Genomic DNA, 17,841 nt, shown 5'->3' with positions numbered 1-17,841 from the left:
TGTTCAGTAGTTGGAAATTTTAACACTCCTTAACCCACTTCCGGGGCAACAAGGTTAGGAAATCTTGTAAAGTCTCTTTTGTCAGAGGAGAGTTTCAGGCCAAGACAATGCAGATGACAGGTGGTGAATATTGATCGGCTGTAATTAGTTCGTGTGCGGAAAAAACGACCATCACCAAGTGGCTTATCTAATTTTGCGACTTGTGGCAGGCGTTAGACTCGATCGAAACATTATGCTGCTGAAGAAAGCAAGGTAATGGAATGGAAATAATTTTTTGTTAAATGTGGGTTTTTGTTGTAGTAACCTGTGACTGAGCCATTCTTTTTAGAACCCTATTCACCAATTTTTATAGCTTTATTAAAGGGGTTTGGGTGGTGGTGGTGGACTGCTGGTGGTGGTGGAGATCAAGAATGGATGTCTGTATTGATTAGTCCTTGAAAAAAAAAAAACACTCCATTTAACCTGCACAAGAAACATGATGTAAAATATATCACAAGTTCAAAACTTTTTCTTTTTCTGTTTGCTCTACTTTAGACCTTACTGTCAGATACTTGGATCATGATCACACAATGTGTTCGGTGTTGTTATATTAGGCAGGTACATGCTAGTTTTAAAGCACACATTCTTATATATGTTACTGGATTTGACCATTATAGAATGGCTTAACTTGACCAAAGTAACAGTCATCATATAATATTTGAATGAATCTTTAGCTGTGACATATGCTAATTGATTCAGTGATCATAAGTATCGCCTTCTATCTCTCTAAACTGCGGTGATTTCCAGTTTCCACTATGCGAGTTCCTGGATCGGCTTTAAAAATTTTTAGGCTAGGCTCTTCCCAGACAAAACTTACCTGTGTTACTATATTGGGTATAACAGCAGCATCGGTAGATTTATTCAAAGTTCAACAATCTAAATCTATTTTTCATATAACATTTTAAAAGCAGTAGAGTGCATAAAAGTTGTATTCTATATAAACAATGATTAAGTGTTAAGAGAAACAATAAACATAGCTTCGAGAACTTTGTTTACGCTATTGTTAAATGCATAGAACTATAGAAGATTGTATTTTGAATCACAACCCGTAAATACAAGGAAATGAAGATAAAATCACAAACCCTTTATTAACCATTTATGCAACTAGAGTCACAATGATAGAGAAAGTAAGATGTAGATAGTCTCATCTTTACCCGAAAATAGAGATGTTACTTCTAGAGGAACTCTGGCTATTTTTTGCAGGAGGTAGGGATCGAACCCTCGTTCATGTATCCAAAGAAGAGAGATTTTTCAAACTGATGCAACATTGTTTAACCAGATTTACATACAAATCAGATTCTCATACAGTTAACTAGAGTAACTGTAACAAAAAACCAGATTTACGTACAAAACTATTGATCTAACTAGGAATGAGAAAAAAACTCAAAACCCATGACCGACCCGGAACCGCCCCGACCGAAGGGCTAACGGGCCGGGTCACGGGTCAAGCTTTTGTTGCATTTTCGGTCACGGGTTGCGCGGGCCGGGCCAAGCCAGGCCGGGTCAAGCCAAAACCGAAAAAAGTGAAGGAAACCCGTGATCCATTTGCGACCGCCCGAACCCGACCGAACTATCACGGGCCGGGTCACGGTTCGATTTTCATGCACTTGCGGGTCGCGAGTCGGGCTGGGTTTTCGTGGGTCCGGTCATTTGCACATCCTAGATCTAACACATAAAAACGGATTTCATAACATATTTAACCCCAAACCACTACAATTCCAAACATCATGACCGTAAAATAAAACCTAAAGCTGTATTTATGAATTGGATATTATGATTTTGTCGCCCATACCTTTTAGATTGATCTTAGGCAAGTTTTCCAGTGGCCTTCAGGAGGAACTACCGTGGTGCATGATTTTGCCGATGACATTGCAATGATTGCGAGATCGATAGAAGAGCTAAACCGTAGGTTGGAGAAATGGAGAGAAGCCCTTGAAGACAATGGTTTGTGTGTGAGCCGAGAGAAGACTGAATACCTACGATGTAACTTCGATAAGCAGGGGATAAGTCAAAATGGGGATGAGGTTATTCGCATTAGGGAGCGGATATTGGGTCCGAAGGCGTCTTTTAGGTACCTGGGATCGGTGATACACAAATCGGGGGGGATAGACGAAGACGTGACACATCGAATCCAAGCTGGATGAATGCGGTGGAGGGTAGCTTATGGAGTCATGTGCGACAAGCGGATCCCGCTAAAACTGAAAGGGAAGTTCTACAGAGTCGCTATTAGACCGGCTATGTTATACGGGTCAGAATGTTGGCCGATGACAAAAGCCCAAGCATCTCGAGTAGAGGTAGCAGAGATGAGGATGCTAAGGTAGTCTTGCGGGAAGACCTATCAGACAGGATCCCCATAGGAGTTTTTAGAGCAGAACTTGAAGTAGGGACCATCATTAACAAGCTAAGAGAAGGGCACTTGAGATGGTTTGGCCATGTTAGGAGAAAGGATCGAACAACACACTAAGGAGAGCGGAGTCTATTCACGTTGAAGGCACACGAAGAAGAGAAGGCCTAAGATGAGGTGGGAGGACCGATTAGCGAAGGACCTAATAGATCTTGGTTTGTTGGAGGACTTGACGTCGGATAGGACGGCCTGGAGAGCTAGGATTAAAGTAGAGGATTAGGGTAGGGTTTGTCTTTTGCGGGACTTTGATCGACATCCTTTCCTATATTGCCTTGCCCAAGGTGGTTTGTGTTGGTTTGACCGGGTGAAGTAGGCCCAACTTTGGTGACTCGCCGCCAAAGAAGGCTTTGTCCTGACAGGAGGAGAGGTAGGTCGACGGAGGTGGAAGGATAGAATACCGAAGGTTACGATGGAGTTTCCTGATGGAGGAGGTGGCCAGTGAGGGTAAGGCAAATGGGAATAGGTTTTTGTAGACTTTTTTCGTAGACTTTGGTTCTTGGTAACCTCCGTAGTGGTTTTGGCCTGTGTAGAGGGAGGCCAAAATCGAGGGGGGAGGTTACTCTTGGCTGCCCCAAAATGCTCAGAGGACATGACCGATGAGGGTTTATTAGAGGACTAGGACTAGTTAGGGGTTTGGGAGCTTGGGAGAGGACTAGTTTAATCTAGCTAGGCGATTAAACCAGAAGGAATAAGACTGGGATTGTTCCTTTGGACCTATTTTAAAACTGTCTACAGCTCACCTCCCTCATACCTCCACCTTTGGACCTATCAATTGTTCCAAGTTTGAACCAGAAGGAACCAATTCCTTTTGGGAGCTTGGGAGAGGACTAGGACCAGTTGTTGTTGTTGTATTAAAAATCAGTCTTATTCCTTCTGGTTCAAACTGGGATTGGTTCAAACCAGAAGGAACCTAGAAACGCCCCGATCTGCACGATTAGATGGAAACCGGGCATATATTTACTCGGACAACACAGATAAAGTTTTTCATGTTTGCGAACATTATATACTAAATTATTGGCATATGGATACTGCGGGTATAAAAGGTCTTTGTTTGTTGTGAATTTTATAATAACTAATTTTAACTTTCTGTTGGCGCATAAACTAATATGCGAGATTAACAGGTGGGGGGTTGGAATCTTGCCCTTTTGTCACGTCATTAACTCATTATTAGTCATTATTAGTGCCTGCTTAACAACTGGGCTATTATTTATAGATTGATGTGAGTTTTAAGTTTTGACGTTTACGTATTATATATCTTCTAATAAATTAGAAATTACTGAAATTCATTCAACTTTTGCTTTAATTCAATTCTATTCAACGTAGTCCACCTAGATACTGTGTAAAGGGTATTTTTTTTCTTGATCAACAATACCATTTTTTAACCCACCAATCACATCCGCAAAAGACTTGTGCCTCCTGACTACTATAACCCAACATTTGGCCAATAATTTTTTTTTTTTTTAACTGCATTTGGCCAAGAATCTAACCTGAGTCCATATTGTGTTAGCCCACGTGGCCACAACAGATATAGTACGAATGTACAATATTTCTTTACCTTAGAAGTTTTGCTAATGCGACTTTATATAAACAGTCCACTTGGATTGTCCATGTTATTTTTTGAAACAAAACTTGTATATAGTGGTATTTTTTGTTTATTTGCAGTTGAGAGAAATAACATTCAAAAGAAAATGTAAAAATATGTTACACTGGTATGCCTTTTTGTATTACCACATTCCATTAATCCAATGCAAATCAACCCATTTTGATATACAACTGGACTAAGTACTAACTTCATTAATTAAGGCTTTATCTTGCAATGTTTATCAAATGAAGAAGTCTTGGACACTTGGTAATCAACAAATTAAGCAATACCTATACTCAGCAAGTCAGCATGTATATAAAGTGAACTAGCTTGTACATGAACACAAAGGAGACCCGTTCACATGAACACAGAGTAAGAAAAAAAGATATATATGATATCCATCGACTCGGGCCTCTTATAAATCAGCTATTTTGGTACATGTTGCAGCACTCCATAAAAGACGTTTAAACCGTACACTACCGCCTATAAGTCAATATATGAAAAGTCCAATATATGATCTACCATAATGTTCTTAGAGCATTAGCTTTAAGCAGCCTGTAACTACCAATGGCCTTTTTATGGCATGATCCTATTGGAAAGGGACGGGAGTACCTAGCTTCTTGTTAACAATAGCCATTGCCAGATAGCGACTACCCATTCCTATAGGTGTCTGCTCATCCGGACCTTCCCAAAATGGGGCTTCACCCTCCCCTACCAACCGCCAGTACCCTGTTCTCAGAGATTCGGCTTGCTCCTCTGTGCAGTTTTGTAGTAAAGCTTCCACACGAAAATTTATTCCAAGATTACCAAGAAACTGAGACTGAGTGATGGGGCCGTACACGGACACATCTTCTGCAAGTTTCAAAATTATCAGTTTCCACTCAAGTAAATATGGAGGTCATGAATCATAATACTACTCCTTCCGAATTTTATGTTTTGTGATGTCTCAAGAAAAGTATTAAAAGTCTCCCCACAATTACCACTTCAACAGCTGATAAAAGTTAAAAGGTATCAAACAATGATTTTGATATACGAGATTCTAGTATTTGTAATATTACAGAATGGTATTTAGACATTTGTCCATTAAAGTAATTTTCAACGGCGGCAGGGAAGATAGGCATAGTGATTATGCATTGCCACAAGTAAGGAATACAGACCTGAAACTTCCTCAGCGGAGTGCCTAATTGCAGGAAAGTCAACATACGCACTTAAATCAGCGGAACCAGGATCATCCAACATATTAACAAATTTATGTTTTCGTATTGCCTACAGAACCGAAATCGTAAGATTATAACAAGATGCATATCTTCTAAGAGAAAATGAGGCATGAATGCTTTAAGACCTGAAAATGAAGTGATGTAGGGGGAACGTAAAACAGAAAAATACATTTTGTTTAACTGATCATGAAGAACAAGAAAAGAAATAAGAAAAATAGCTCAGACCTTACAATTGAAAACCAAATGTTCTAAACGTCACGCAGCAGAATTACCAAATCAAAATGTAATCATAATTACTAGAGAAGGTAACTTCAAGCCATCTATATGAAAACCGGTAACCTTGGGTTACGTTTGTTCAAACGATACCCTAATATTAACCACCAATATTTTCGAAATAGGGTTACCATTTGAAAGTGTAGAAAGTGTTAGTGGGTCAATCCAACCACTTTTGACCCATCCAATTTGCCATCCATAACAATTACAGAGAGGACACATATAATATTGGTCAATGCTCTTGTATATCAGTTTGGGTTGTTAGGATAGTGGCAGACCTGAAGACTGTCAGAGACAATCCCATCCAAGCCATAATCTATAATGAGTGCCCCGCCACCATCAGTACCTATTCTCTTAGCAATAGTTTGTGTCAGATCCATTGTCTTGGGGCTAACCTCTATATGTTCTAATTTACTCAACTCTTCAGTCTGAGCCCATTTGCAACGCTTTAAAAGATAGAGAGTTGCTGGGGTAGGCTGAGGTGAGAGCACGACACGGAACCTGAGGAGTTAACAAATGAAAGATATGACAAATTATATCAGCAAGCTATCACAAGGGTTGCCTAATGGAATAGATGATAATGGTGCATCTCTAAAACGTACTTTGAGTCTTCAGCAACATCAATCATCTTTTCACACCATCCACGGGAAGCTTTCTGAAAAAAATAATTAAGATATGGGTAAGCATGTAATAAGCAGCATTACATGATAATGAAGACCAACCATGTAGAACTTTTTCCTTTCTCCCCTTGGTATTATAAGAAAGAAATGTGTATTATACTCCCTCCATCCCAAAAGAAAATGCAACACTTTCATTATTTTTGCAAGGATCGAATCAAAGTTTACAGATTTACTCATTAGCAATCACTTCAAGATATTGGCAAGGTTGGTGTGGGTCCATAAAATTTCTTGGATTTTTCAAATAAGGGGTGAATTGGGGTCTGACTGTTAGTCAAAATCTTCCACATGGGTCAACTTAAGTTTTCATTATCTTCAGAATGGAGTGACTATCTAAAATGACTCAGCCTAACTCAATTCGCACCCTGGATAGTATAAGACAATAAAACTGAAGGAAGAACGCTTTAATGCGGAATTCAGTTTTCAATGATAGTATTTTGCAATTAAAGTGCTAATAAGAAACTAAACCTTTAAATGCAGGACATTAGACATCTAAAAATTTAATGTAGATAAGTGCTTGAAAACAAACAAATTAGTTTTTTAAGAATCACCAAAATTTTGTATAAGACAATAAACAGAATGTAAACTACAAACACCTGAAATTGATGAACGGGTAAAGCATCAAAGAATTCATGAGCAATAATAATTGTTGGCACTGCATTTAAGAAAAAAAACAATGACGTCAGAGAAAGTTACGACCCTTTAAGCCTTTCAAAAAATACAACATATTGACAGTCTCTACATTTCACAGTTCACTAAGCTTATCTATCACAATTTTAACGGTGAACGCACAACAAAGCACAACAATTATGGACGATATGCCTAAATATTTCCATTTATCCAATGGAAACTAACTACTATCATCTTTAGAAAAGGGAAAGACCATTTTTAATTGTATTCAACAATGCAGAACAGGTAGAAGAAACCATATAAGTAACAGAAACAGGTCATTTTTATGTAGAAGGAAACTCCAAAAAAGTTACAATACGATGCATGGCTGCATATGCTGATCATACAGCTGGATATGACACAGAAATTACTTTACTGAGATAAATCGAATGCATTGACATTTTTATATATCTTAAAGACACTATATGGCACATGAGATATGTGAAACAGTTGAAATCCATAGATATTAAAAAGGTTAAAATTAGAGACAACACTGTCAGTGAAATCAAAGATATCTTACCTCCGGTTGGAACCTCATCTAGGGTCGAGTGCCACGAAACAGGCGTTCCAGTCAAGGTGGTAGCAGTATTTTCATCAGCGCCATCCTCGTTATTGCATTTCAAGGTTGTCTTTTGGATATTCTTTAATGCTGGACTCACTTCAATCATGTGTATGTGTAGGGATGTTGTAAACTTTTCAAATTTTGAACCACCCTATTATCACATTCCCATATTATCAAAGTAGAATTAGCAAGATATATAGGAAAAACCACATTAAAAGATATAGATTAAGCATGGAAATTGTAAAATACATATCAAGCAATCATAAAGAGTAGCAGCATACTCGTAAGAGATCGGCCATGAGAGTTCCTCTTCCAGGGCCAAGCTCGACTAGATTGACCTCATTAGGTTGCCCCATTTGCTCCCACAAACACATTGCCCAAACACCAACCATCTGAAGCAGAAATTGCAAACATGATTCATAATGGAACACTGTTGTGATAAATCTTAACTTAGAAATCATAAATAACAGAACGACAGCAACCACTGCTAAGAATGATTTACAGAACCAATCAAATACCTCTCCAAACATTTGGCTTACTTCGGGGGAGGTTATAAAGTCACCTTCTGCACCAAAAACATCCCGATTGATATAAAACCCAGCTTTTGGATTTATCAGGACTTCCTCCATGTATTCAGCAACTGATATTGGACCCCCTCTAAACTGAAGAAGCAACCCAAGTTCATGAAGATGAAAACAAAACCAAAAACACCAAGATAATCAAACAAACGAACAGTTATAAAAACCTTAAATTGTGATATCCAGAAAATGGCATCAAATAATTTCTATGGCCATAAAGAGACTCAATGTTTATAGCTGAAAGTTGGGTAAGAAGTGATAAGTAAGTTGAACAAGTGAAGAGCATTAAAAATCAATACAAATCAATCAACTGTTGCACACCACTAAGAACATATTATGAAATTTTGTGCATCAAGTTTCTCTCAAGTTGTTGATAAATTAATTAAATTTAGAGCAACGAGAAACAAACATTCTGGCATTATAATCTTCTTCTTTACAAGTGCTTATGCTTACTACAAAGGGAAGGGGAAAAAAAAACATTCCGCCTTAATAAGCACTTTCCAAGAAACCATCATCCATGAGCTTCTCAAAAACAACTCAGCCAAACATCCCTAAATCTACTATTGAAAAGAGCGCTTCGTAAAAGCTTAAGCTTTTAAAAAAGCAGTCACCTTTGTCTAAAGTTGATCCAGCTTAAGAAAATGTGTATTCAACTTTGTCATTGTATGTATCCGATGATACTTTTGCTGACGTGGCATCTATACAAGTTGCCACTTTCCTCGTAAGCAAAAGTACCGCCGCATACATACAATAGCAATATTTGAAAGTGAGGTACACAAAATAGAGTCATAAGTCATTTTAAGTTGAAAACCAAACAAATTTTCCTAATGTAACAACACAATACACAAAGAACATTATCTAGTACTATATATGCTTCATTCGAGTAGAGACGATACGCTTTGAGTTATTATACGAATTCGATTCGATATAAACAAGGACGAAAGAAAAGGGAAGGAACCTTAATAATGCTTTGAGATGCTTAACAAGTTCTGAATCTGAAGACGGTTCATGAGAATGCTCTGCATTAATAACACTTACAAATTACATATTTATAACCAAATGTGTATATATTATATATATATATATATATATATAATATAATTTAAATTGAAAATATAAATAAAAAATAGATAGAAGGATGGACCAGGGGGGTTGTTCAATCCGGACCGGTCGACGGATATTGTGGTGGGCGGTTGAGAAGTGAAGTCAGAGGATGCCGGCGGTTGTTGGTCGGAAGTTGAAGGCGGAAGGTGAGAGGAGGCAATTGAAGAAGAACATCGACGGAAAGAGTCAACGGGGGAAGGTTGACTGATGAGGAAACGACATCGTTTTGATAGAGAAGAGCGAGTTATGATTCTCCGCAGCATTGCAGCAGGTGGTGGTGCTGGTCCGGCCAAATGATCCTGGAAATGAAAAGACTTATCAACTGTGCTGTGGTCTGCTGAAGTACTGAATTTTTGAGTATAAATATATGATTTCTGAAGATAGTAAACAAACAAATAGAAATATGGGGATGTAGCTCAGATGGTAGAGCGCTCGCTTAGCATGCGAGAGGTACGGGGATCGATACCCCGCATCTCCATTCTTTTTATTTTTAATATATTTCTTCTCTTTCCTTTTTTTTTTTTTTTAATTAAATGGGGATATCTGTAATTTTTGAGAAATAACACTCTCCAAAACGGCAGTTATAAAATCACCGCCACCGTGATCTGTGGGGTTTTTTTGGTGTTGATTAGAAATAGGTTTCAGTTGAGATAGAAAAATCCATATCCATCCATCATGGGAGAAGAAGCAACAATCTTGTCTCCTGAAAACACACAACAATCAACATCCAAAAAAGAAGAAGAAGAAACAACTTTAAAGTTTCTTGATTCAGTTGACCACTATCTTGTCTTGATTCATACTTTATCTTCCACTCTTCGCCAGGTACTACAACTATATTACCACCCCCCCCCCCCTTGAATGTGAGGTGAAACAGCAGATAATTGCTGTTAACAGCATATTAGACAACCCCTATATGTATATATACATACACACATGTATGTATAGGTTTTCCTAGCTAATACTGTATTAGGATTAGGATTTGTTCCCCCCATACGCTGCCCCAAAAGGCGGTGTGGGCGATATATGTCTATCTATCCATGTCTCGTATAAAATTGTAGAAATGAGAAAGATATTACATACTGTCTTTCTTTGGTTGCTTCCAAATGGGTTTAACGGTTTCGTTACAAGTTTCCCTTTACCCGTTTTCCTGTAAAGATTACTTTGTGGTCAAATGCTTAATTAAATTATTTACAACATACATCCCTCAACCCTTACAATAACTACACTACAAGTCTACAACTCTTCCATCAATTACTTTTACATTGATAACAACACCGCTACCGCTAACATTGCGCGGGCATGTGACTAGTTGAATAATAACAAATTTGTGACATTTATTGTTGTATTCTCTTATTGCTGATGCACATTTCTTTTTATTCTTATTTTTTATGTCCTGTTCAATGAGATATTCAGTATGCTACTCTTCCCGTCTTATATGTGTATATTCACTTTCATCCTATTGAGATGATGAATTTTGTAATGAATGGACGTAATGGTTATATATTAATATGCCTGTGATTCTCATTATTAGGGATGGCTGGAGTTAGCTAGTGCTCGCTATTCAATGGGTGGTTCACGTGTAAACACTGCCTTACTTAACCTTAAACATCATTCCGCTGCTACAACAGTCGAGCTAAATAATGACAACGGTACTGTACTTTATCACTTGCCCTTTGATTTTTGTTATAGAGAGTTTTTCTGAATGATTTGTTGAATTAGTTATTGAATGGGTTATAAATCCAGAAACATCATTTCGTCTAGTAGTGATCAACTCCTTAAATAATATATGGAACATTCTAGGTCTTCATACAAAATGCTGAATACAGCTAGAAGCTTTACAACCTACTACATTAGGTAACAGAATATCCTAGACAAGTATGGAACCTCTTTTATGAAAATATTTGTTGGACGGTCCAATAATGCATCAGCTAGTGTTAGGGTGGCGCATGTCACCTAAATTTGACATCCATGATGACAGATGACAAAAGTGACACTGGACCATAGTAATTTCAGTGACAAATTGGGTGGAATGCGGAAGGGATCAAAATGATTTGGTTTATAAATGGGTCAAGTTGACCCATGACACCTGCCAATTTTTGTAAAAAGTTATTGCATTAACTTTCATTATAAATGTAAATTTCAGTTCATCAAACTTTATTTTTAAAATTTGACATCCATGAGGAAGGCCTATCAAGAAGGGAAAGGGATGCCTGACAGTTGTAATGACATAATGGGTGGGTTGGGAATCGAGTCAAATTGGTAAGTTAACACTGTATCACTTATAGTCCAAAGTTTTTAATTTTTTGTTACAAGTAGTTATTGTGTCAATCAATATCAGAAAGTTATAAAAAGTGACGAGCTTATAGAAAAGAACTTATCATTCAGTTCTTTTGCTTTTTACACTTGCATGACTCCACATATCGTTTAGGCTAGCCTCTGCCTCTCACTTATTGATCCTCATACTAGATGCCCTATTTGGTTCACCAGCAATTGCCTTCTTTCAACTTCTCGACTATTAATATTCTCTCAATTTGGCTCCAGTATTTAACTTTAAAAATTGGATGGAGTGGATGTAATATAGGACATTGAGAAACTTAGTAGGTAATATATTGTTCGTATATTCAAGTGAAAGAGCATTTTGATTGCTTCAAGTATTTGCCTAATAATAAAGAGAAGATTATTGCGTTTTAATCTTTAAAGAATTGTTAGAGCAGATTGTAATATTATTAAATATAACAGCTTTAATCACTTATACAATTTAGTCATATTAGTGGGAATTTTTAGTATATTCACTTTAAAGTAAGATGCTTAAAGATACATTTTGATAAGAACATGTGAAGGAAATTGTACATCCTCTGTCACAAACAATATTATTGCTTGACAAAGCTTTGTCAATTTTGATTAATCTCTAAAACTAACTTCGATAACAGGGGAAAATTTTCCAAACAAATTGGATCTCCTCTTAAAATTTTAAAGTCATGTTTACAAGCGTATCAATTATTAAATAGCTTTCTCTCTGTTTTAGGGGGCTCCGTTACGACCTCACCACAGTTCGGTTTACATAAATGGACATCTTCTGACAATAAAGACTCCTCTTCAAAGAAGGAAAACATTGAGGAAGATGAGCAGTTGAATGAATATCTAAGCAGTCCAGATTCTGGTAAACATTTGTTATATTGCTTCATGGAAACTGCTTGCTGGAATGCTGGTCTCCACTAGTGTCTTATGCTTTTTGCTTTCTGAGAAGAGATTTAGTTTGATTTTTTAGATCAGCCAAGTTTATCCTAAAAGTTACTGAATTCTTTAAGAGATGCAATAGAATTATTTAAAAATCTAAAAGGAAATTTTTCCGTCTTTTCCAACCAAGTGCAAAATATGGATTTTTGGCTGTATGTGTGTTTATTTTTTATCCCTTTATATAACATGTCATCATTATAAAGTTTGTTGTTTGTTTTTGGTAGTTTTTTTTTTTTATTATTATTAATCTGTAGCATTATGCCATACATCCTTAGCAATTTGCAAAGTTCACGATATTGGTAAATATAGAATCTTTTAATCCAAAACATTAATTAAGTCCAGAGTTTAACATTGTGATCTGCAAGTCTCAACATGCATCTTAAAGTATGATATGATTGTTTATTCTTTGCAACTTAAAGAATTGTGTAGGTGTTAGATCTCATTTTGTGAATATGATATACTAATTGTGTTATTTTGTTTTCTTAGAAAAACATGAGAGTACACTAGAGAGCAGTGACAGGCACCAAACCGATGCATCAGCGCGTAAAACAGATGACCATGTGAGTGACCAAACCGATGCATCAGCCCGTAAAACAGATGACCATGTGAGTGTTGCTGACTTTTAAACTTCTTTTCTGCTTCGAATATAACAGCAGACATACTATCCTTTACCAATGGGGTGAAACCCCAGTGGTACCACCCCCTAACAAAGAGTTCTAGGCAGCTAAAAGGCGTGGGTTCGAATCCTTGCTAAGCAGATTCCCTCCCACCTATTTCTCTGGGGAGTCAACGGGTGTAGTCTATGCGGTAATGACTCAGGGTACCTATTCGGTACATGGGACCATAGGGTTCCCACCCATTTACCCTTTTTTTTAGCTTTCCTTTTTATGGTATCCCATGAAGTTATAGCATGCTATTTTTATTTTTGGCTACAGTTTTAATATTAAATTCGTGAATTGCCCATTTTTATTGTTAAAAAGGTTTAATGTATTGTTTCAGACACAAATTGTTCTCCTACTTTGTTAATGTTTAAAATGTATTGAAGATTTGTTTAATAGTCAAATGTATTTTAAACTGTGAGTGTGATCAGATGTAATTTTTCGTGGGACAAAGGAATCACTCATACAAAACAACATTTTCATCAAGATATATGAATTATTTTCTCCAGTGCCACAAAGTTGCACCATTGACTTACTTTGTTTAATAAAATTTTATGGGTATTTAATACATTTGGTTAGTAGTCAAACATTTTTCTAAAATAATCTCTGCAGTCAATTATTGCAATTTCAGTGCCAGATACTGCCATAGATGTTGCTTTGCACTTTTCCTTGGAGGGTTGGATCAACAAGTTATTTACTTTGTCAAAGAAAATTTGCCCTCTAAGAACCGTAGTTCAATAGTAGTTTTTGACTACTAGTTAGATATCTGATTAATCATAGCTTACTGAAACTATCTCAATAGATATTATCTTGAATCTTGGACCATCTTACTTGGTCTTATGTGGTAGACAAACTTTTGTTATTTTGAAAATGTGGATAAAGAAGCAATATGCTTGGTAAAAATGAGCTTTTTTGATTAATTGTTGGAACATTTCTAATTTTTAGAAAGAACGATCTTCTATTGTTGGTTTTGCAATCACATGTGTTGGTTTTAATTAGAAAAAAAGGTTTAATAAACAATATGTTGCTATTTTCATAAGGATGTATGTATATTAATGTTGCGATTTTTATCTGACAAACAGGCAATCTTTTTTTTCTTAGGATTGTTTTTTTCCAAGTATCTCCTATACTCCCTCCCGTTATTTATTATCTATTATTTATATCTATTACTTATTATCTCGCGTGTGCAGCTCCAGAAAGAACGAGCAAAAGTACTGTCAACGTTTGGGACTTTAGTTTCTCCTAAGCTTCGAGCTTCTCAACTTTCATTCGAGACAGGTGAAAGTCCGAACTAAAACTTTTGCTATGGCCTACCAAAATTCAAGCACTGCAACATTTATTCTTGAATACTTGTTCAACATTATCATGCCTCAAACTGTTGTCAAGATAAGTTGTTCACATTTTCGTGCAGCCCTAGAAACACTTGTAGAATTAGCAAATGCGCGTTCATCTATTCTTGAAGCTCATGATGTGCTACATAAGGATATGAAGAGTACCAAGAAATGACATAATGGAGGAGTCTTAATTGTCCAAAATAAAATTGTTCGATCCAGGGATAATTCTATGAAGAGAACAAAATTGGTGTACCAACGCAAGACTCCAGTTTGAACTCTTTATTTTGTTGACCATACGATGAATCTCGAAGTTTTTAAAATTCTGTAGAGCATCCGTACAAAGGACTTGGAGCTTTATGTCATCTTGTCTGAATGGAATTTCACTACGACATACATGTTATCTGAAGAACAGTTACTATAAGATTCTTAGCATACAAATACAATTTCCATTTGTCGATGTAAGATATAAGACTATAATTTATTGTCTAAAAGAGGATTGTAGAGTGGCTGGAAGTAATTGTCAAATATCTTGATTTCTCTTTCGGTTGACGTATTGATGTTATGTGATGGGGTCCCGTTAGACGTGGGCAAAAAAACCGGTTCTGGATTATCCAAGAACCACAACCGATTGGAGGAACAGGCTCCGGTTCCTCAAGAACCGCCGGTTCGGGACCGGTTTCACTTTTGGATCCAAAAATTGGTTCCTTACCGGTTCCAATCGGTTCCGAACGGAAAAAAACCAAAAAAACATGGTCAAACGTTGACCAAGAGCCGGTTTCGAATTGGTTCCACCGGTTCTGATCCAATGCCCACCTCTAGGTCCCGTGGCTGGTAGATTTATTTCAGGCCTAAACATGGCAAGCCCACAGGCCCTCACATTTAAGGTTGCTATATCTGAATCTTCCTCATACATTATGAAAAACGGTAATAATACCCAAAACCTGTAATAGATAGGATTGGTTGTTGCTTTATTTTTTTAAATTCTTGTGCGTGAAATGCTGAGATGAAGCTTGTACGGGGGTCGGAGAAATTGGTTTAAACTACCAAATCATGGAAAGTGACATTTGGGGAATTTCCATTGACTTTTCCGCAAATTTGAAACTCGCTTCGTAGCTATTGGCCTCTCCTTATAAGGACTGGAGTCCTGGAGAGTCCTGACTGCCACGTCAGCAGGACTCTCCCCAGGACTCTCCCTACCTATAAGACAGCTTCTTCAGGACTTCTTCGCCACATCATCAATTCTTTTATCATTTATTTAATTAACAAAACACCATTCAAATATAATAAAAAAAACACATTTTATTAATAACACACAAATTACATTACTTAAAAATAAAAGACAACACAAAATTAATAAAACATAGTACTAGATAAATAAAAAAACACGAAATACATAATCATTAAAATTATTCTTCATCTTCATCATCTTTGATTGACATTTTCGTTGATTAATTGTTGTAAAATGATAAGGTTTAAATAGAAAAAAAAAATTTAATTCCTAAAACTAGCCGTTGGAAACAAATTTTTGAAAAAAGGTTTTTTTTCCCTTCATCCGCTCCCTCGGTCCCACACCTGGTCGTCTTCAAGAGTCCTCATGAGGACTGAAACCTGGGACGTAGCAAATTGGACGCTCGCTGCCTATGGTGTCCTGCCTCTTCGGCTCCAAGGATGCTCCAAAGACTCCCCTATAAACAGGGACCTTATGCGACTACAGAACGATGAAGAAAATGTAATGTAGGTAGAATAATTTAATTACAGAAAGCAAAACTCATTACGTAATTGTTATTGAAGTAACAATAGTTGCATTAATACATGTATTCGTGTATTACTAAGACATCAATGCATATGAAAAAAAATGGTGCACATATCACTTTTCACTCAAAAACCGAACCTCAACAGCACAAACAACTCATTTGACTTTGGAGCGACTAGTTACGTCATCCCTAGAAAGTCTGAAACCAGTATGTGTCATTTATTTGTAAAATAGTCAAATTTTACATCTCATTTTCTCAAAGTAATTTCTTCAAGTTAAGACGAAGTAAAAATTAAACATATTCGTGTTGTATAGTAGTGAACTATATGATTAAAAGTATAAATAAATTAGAATAAACAACAATACAGATGATAATATACTGTCTTTTTCCGTTAGATGAACATAACATGAACTAAGTATATATATCTGTATGTGGATGCATGTTTAAGATTTTTAGCTCCATACATTTTTAATTATAATTTAAAGTAAAGAAAAAATGTTTTACATATATTGTGAACCACACATGTTTAATATAAAATAACACAATGTATAATCATGATTTCCATGATCCATATTGCTTTCAGCTTACGGTTTGAACAATGATTATATGTCAAAGAATATCATTTAATGTTGAAAATTTTACTTTAAATGCATAACCTATAACTTCTACATATTTTTAATTTTCTTTTACTAATAATAAATTCTAGCATAGAAAGTATAGATGGACGACCTTGACCTTTGTAATCCTTGGGGCGACAACCATTCCCCATGGATCAACACGGAAAATGGGATTTGTATTTAGATATGAAATCGAGAACGAATTCGAATTTGTGACATATTTATAACAAATTAAAATTCTCCATAATAACCCCACAAAAAATTTATAGTGGAGAATGATAACCCACTTAATCGATATTGATAAACGTTAAAAAAAAAAAAAATCGATATTGATAAATGAAAATTTGTTGAGCCAATGACCCCTTGGTAAGATGAGGTAAGACATTTTGTTTTTGTTAAAAGGTTTTGGATTCATACCGGGTATCGATGAATAATAATTGAAATAATGTAAAAGGGTAGAATTCAACCAATAAAAAAATGTGTTTAACTCAAATAAAATTTTGAAAATATTCTATGTTTGAAATTGATGTTATAAAGTTCAGAGTGTACCCTATATATATAAATCTCAAGTGAATTTCATTTTTAGAAATATGATTTTTTTTCCCCCCCCATTTCATCATGTCACTTAAAAAACTGATGTTACCACTTTACTAATTTCAAATAAAACATTACAAACATGTTACATAGTTATAGTTATTTTTGTGATAGACGATATGTATTAGTTCGAAATTCAATATGATACGTCAACTTAAATCAAACTTTCTCGCATATCGAAATGGAGTAATAATTCATTTTTTCATCAACTAGAGTTCGATTTTCAGGCAGCCTAGTTTCATCTTCAACATGTCTCCACATCTTCCAAAACTTAACAAGATCAGCGATCACAAACGCATAAAATAGAAACGAGCTACACACTAACACGATACAATACAAAGTCACCATGGTTTGCCTAGGAAGGAAATCCGCAAGCTGATAAACAAAGCCAAATGAGACAGCCGTATAGAGAAACCAAATATTTAGTTTCAACAAAAACTTCTGACCAAATTTTCCGTTTTTAGGCAAGGACGAAAATTTTCTTAAGCAGAGTTGTATTAGAAAGAAACAGACAAAAACGGATACACAAAGAACTAACAAT

The 17,841-nt window shown here is 36.1% G+C and overlaps 3 protein-coding genes, 1 non-coding gene and 1 pseudogene across 5 annotated transcripts in view; 3 read left to right on the top strand and 2 right to left on the bottom strand.

Moving 5' to 3' along the window:
- LOC122588964 (beta-glucuronosyltransferase GlcAT14B-like) overlaps positions 1–312 on the top strand; it is a 22,715-nt gene extending 22,403 nt beyond the window's left edge. Inside the window, exon 5 of the mRNA XM_043761192.1 lies at positions 59–312. Within this exon, the coding sequence (XP_043617127.1) occupies positions 59–117 (59 nt within the window). The 3' untranslated portion in view covers positions 118–312. The remainder of the gene's footprint in view (positions 1–58) is intronic.
- The window catches only part of LOC122588967, a 24,170-nt pseudogene extending 14,725 nt beyond the window's left edge, over positions 1–9,445 (bottom strand).
- LOC122588965 (protein arginine methyltransferase NDUFAF7, mitochondrial-like) lies at positions 4,399–9,524 on the bottom strand. The gene is made up of 10 exons (XM_043761193.1): positions 9,146–9,524; positions 8,941–9,020; positions 7,942–8,085; positions 7,705–7,815; positions 7,382–7,574; positions 6,789–6,847; positions 6,118–6,170; positions 5,794–6,016; positions 5,183–5,291; positions 4,399–4,877 (listed from the first exon to the last, which is right to left on the bottom strand). The coding sequence occupies exons 1-10, from the start codon at positions 9,366–9,368 to the stop codon at positions 4,615–4,617; spliced, it is 1,458 nt and encodes a 485-aa protein (XP_043617128.1). The 5' UTR covers positions 9,369–9,524; the 3' UTR covers positions 4,399–4,614.
- On the top strand, positions 9,511–9,583 carry TRNAA-AGC. The gene has a single exon. It is a non-coding gene; the product is annotated as a tRNA-Ala (tRNA).
- A 78-nt stretch (positions 9,584–9,661) lies between these two features.
- Positions 9,662–14,874, top strand: LOC122588919 (coiled-coil domain-containing protein 115). Of its 2 annotated transcripts, none has more exons than XM_043761137.1 (6): positions 9,662–9,927; positions 10,637–10,754; positions 12,131–12,265; positions 12,829–12,902; positions 14,192–14,279; positions 14,413–14,874. In XM_043761137.1, exons 1-6 carry the CDS (start codon positions 9,781–9,783, stop codon positions 14,505–14,507), a joined length of 657 nt encoding a protein of 218 aa, XP_043617072.1. In that variant the 5' UTR covers positions 9,662–9,780; the 3' UTR covers positions 14,508–14,874. The 2 variants fall into 2 exon arrangements, with proteins under 2 accessions (XP_043617072.1, XP_043617071.1); XM_043761136.1 differs by having other exon boundaries at positions 9,664–9,927; positions 12,829–12,947.
- The last annotated feature ends 2,967 nt before the right edge of the window (positions 14,875–17,841 follow it).

Source organism: Erigeron canadensis, chromosome 2 (assembly GCF_010389155.1).
Source record: "Erigeron canadensis isolate Cc75 chromosome 2, C_canadensis_v1, whole genome shotgun sequence".
Lineage (NCBI taxonomy): Eukaryota > Viridiplantae > Streptophyta > Magnoliopsida > Asterales > Asteraceae > Erigeron > Erigeron canadensis.
The sequence above is the reverse complement of the archived record's forward strand: the minus strand, read 5'-3'. Positions and strand labels throughout refer to the sequence as shown.